The following is a 2,664-nucleotide window of genomic DNA, read 5'->3' as shown; positions in this document are numbered from 1 at the left end:
GCCTCGTCTCATCGGCGGAAGAAGTCTTGAATTTTACTCCTTGTTAATTTAAAAAGTTTCGTGATGGGGTACTCTCGTGCATCTACGAACAATGCATTCATATTTTCGACGATGTTTGGTGGTTACAATATTATACTTCATGTCAGAAAAGAAAACAGATGTCTATCTTTCCTTTTCTATACTATTAAGGAACTAATATGTTGTGGGATTCAACATTTAAATGCATCGCATCATCTCCCAAAACATGGATGTCTGATATGTCTTAATAACACCCCAAAAATATTCCCTCACAAAATCATCCGAACACGCCTTCTTCATGTTTTCAAGAATATGATGAGTACAATATCCATGGATTGCATAGGAAAAAATGTTAGGGACTTCACTGACCAACCCTTTGTGACGATCTGACACTATAACTGGTCCTGAAAGAATCCCAATTGCTTTCTATAAATTTCCAATGAACCACCTCCAGCTACTATTGTTCTCAGATTCTCCGATTCCATATGTCACAGGGAAAATATGATTATTTCTATCCAATGCAATAACCATGAAAAGAACACCCATATACCTTCTTGTCAAATGTGCCGCATCAACACACAAGACCCTCTGAATATGCAAATGTAGGCTTCTGATGCACTGTCCAATTGCAATAAAGCAACTTTCAAAACTATTTATTTCGTCATTCACCTGTAACTCAGTCACAGTCCCTAAATTGGCATTTCTCAACTCATGAAGATAGGCCGGAAGCTCATTATAAGAACCCTCGTAAGATTCCAAGACTTGTTCCGTTGTAATCTCTTTACCTTTCCATGCTTTCTTGTAACTGATCTCGACCCCGTACATCTCACTCATTCGATATTGAATTTCTTTTGGCGTGCAAGTCAATCCCGAACTCATATGATCAACGCTAAATTCACTACTTATTAAACTGATGGCTTGACGATGATCTCTTCCCTTCCTCTTCGAGGTTACTATATCACGACTGTCATCCACGATCGTTGACTCAGAGTGGCGTATTGCCTCAAACGACATGCTACATATATGCTTCAAGTTGTAAGTCTTTATCTTAAACATCCCTGTGGCGTCCAACTTTGAAGCATGCATCCTCCAACTACAATTTTCTATAATGCACCTAATCGTATATCTCAGCTTGTTAGACTTCAAAACCTTATACTGGAAGTTGTGGCGCATCGCATATTTACGTAGAAAATGTTGTAATCAGCCTTTGTCCTTGCACACTGGCCCAACAGATATTTCAATTAGATCTTCCACAAATTTTGGATATCCTTGATGATCTGAATTGACAAAAGCTTCATCAGATGGAGCGAAGACAACATACAATAATCTAGGAATATCTCTATTTTCTTCATACATCGGTATTGGTAAATTTAAGTTTATAAGTTATGGATTGACCTGCACGGATGGATCAAAAGACGCATCATTGACGGATGAGATTTGGAGATTACAGTGGTCAGTTGTTCCTTGAAATTGATCGTTACTTAAAGGGCCGCATATATCGCAATCGTCGAGTCTTCGATCATGATATCTATCATAACTTGATGTAACAAGTGTATCACAGTCATCATTCCCTAGATCATGATGTGTATCGTTACATGAAGGGCCACGTATATCGCAATCGTCGAGTCCTCGATCGTGATATCCATCATTACTTGAAGGACCAGGAATATCGGAATCATTGACTATCCGATCATTGCTTGAAGGCTACAAATGAAGAGACGATCAGTTCGAATGTAAAGTATAATCTATGTTATTATCCTCAATGAGAGGACAACGCCTCACTTTCTATACATACAATGGTATTTGTGTTGGAGGAGTCTGTCTACAGAATAACATATATGCTTCGAGATCTTCATCGTCTTTGATTCTATGTAGATAGAGGAATCCATGTAGTATATCACCGTACACAACTTTAATTATCAAATTGAATTCATCCAATGTAGTCTTCGTAATCTAATGCATTTTATCTAGGAGCTGTCGATATGTAATATCATCACTCACAATATATCCTTTTGAGTCTCCACCATCGTAGGTAAATATTCTCTTGCCGTATACGCTCTCTCCATCACAATGGCATAATATAGGCCTACGACCCATACTCTTTTAATATTGGTTAATCTGTGAAAAAATTGAATAGGTACAAGTTGTCATAAATGAAGGATACTAGTTGTCATCTATAAAGGGTCGTGGTTATCATCTACATTAGATAGTGGTTGTCATCCACATTGGGTCGTGACCACGACCCACTGTAGACGACAACCACGAACCACTTGACGGGTCGTGGTTATAAGGAAGAATGGGTCATGGTTTTTAACCAAAACGAGTCGTGGTTGATGAACCGCGATCCGTTATAGATGACAACAAGGTAACAATGACCAATTGTTCGTAATAACCAAGACCACTGTGGATGACAACCACGATCCACTCTAAGGGTCGTGGTTATGATGAACAAAGGATCGTAATTGTCATTCACAATGGGTCGTGGTACCTGTGTGAATGACAACCACGATCCACTCGAAGGGTTGTGGATATGACGAACAATGGATCATGGTTGTCATCCACAATGGATCGTGGTTGGGAACCACCACCCAGTGTGTATGACAACCATGACCCTGTCGTGTGATCGTGGCTCACATGCATATTGGA

General features: G+C 39.3%; 1 protein-coding gene across 1 annotated transcript; it reads right to left on the bottom strand.

Annotated features, from left to right (window-relative positions):
- Positions 1-444: 444 nt before the first annotated feature.
- On the bottom strand, positions 445-1,191 carry LOC131249955 (uncharacterized). Its single transcript, XM_058250677.1, has one exon. The coding sequence runs from the start codon at positions 1,189-1,191 to the stop codon at positions 445-447; it is 747 nt and encodes a 248-aa protein (XP_058106660.1).
- Between the last annotated feature and the right edge of the window lie 1,473 nt (positions 1,192-2,664).

This window comes from Magnolia sinica, chromosome 1 (genome assembly GCF_029962835.1).
Source record: "Magnolia sinica isolate HGM2019 chromosome 1, MsV1, whole genome shotgun sequence".
Lineage (NCBI taxonomy): Eukaryota > Viridiplantae > Streptophyta > Magnoliopsida > Magnoliales > Magnoliaceae > Magnolia > Magnolia sinica.
This window is presented reverse-complemented; position numbering and strand designations above follow the sequence as displayed.

Excerpts from the sequence above, each read along its gene's own strand:
- LOC131249955 (XM_058250677.1), bottom strand. The coding sequence starts at position 1,191 with ATGCGCCACAACTTCCAGTATAAGGTTTTGAAGTCTAACAAGCTGAGA.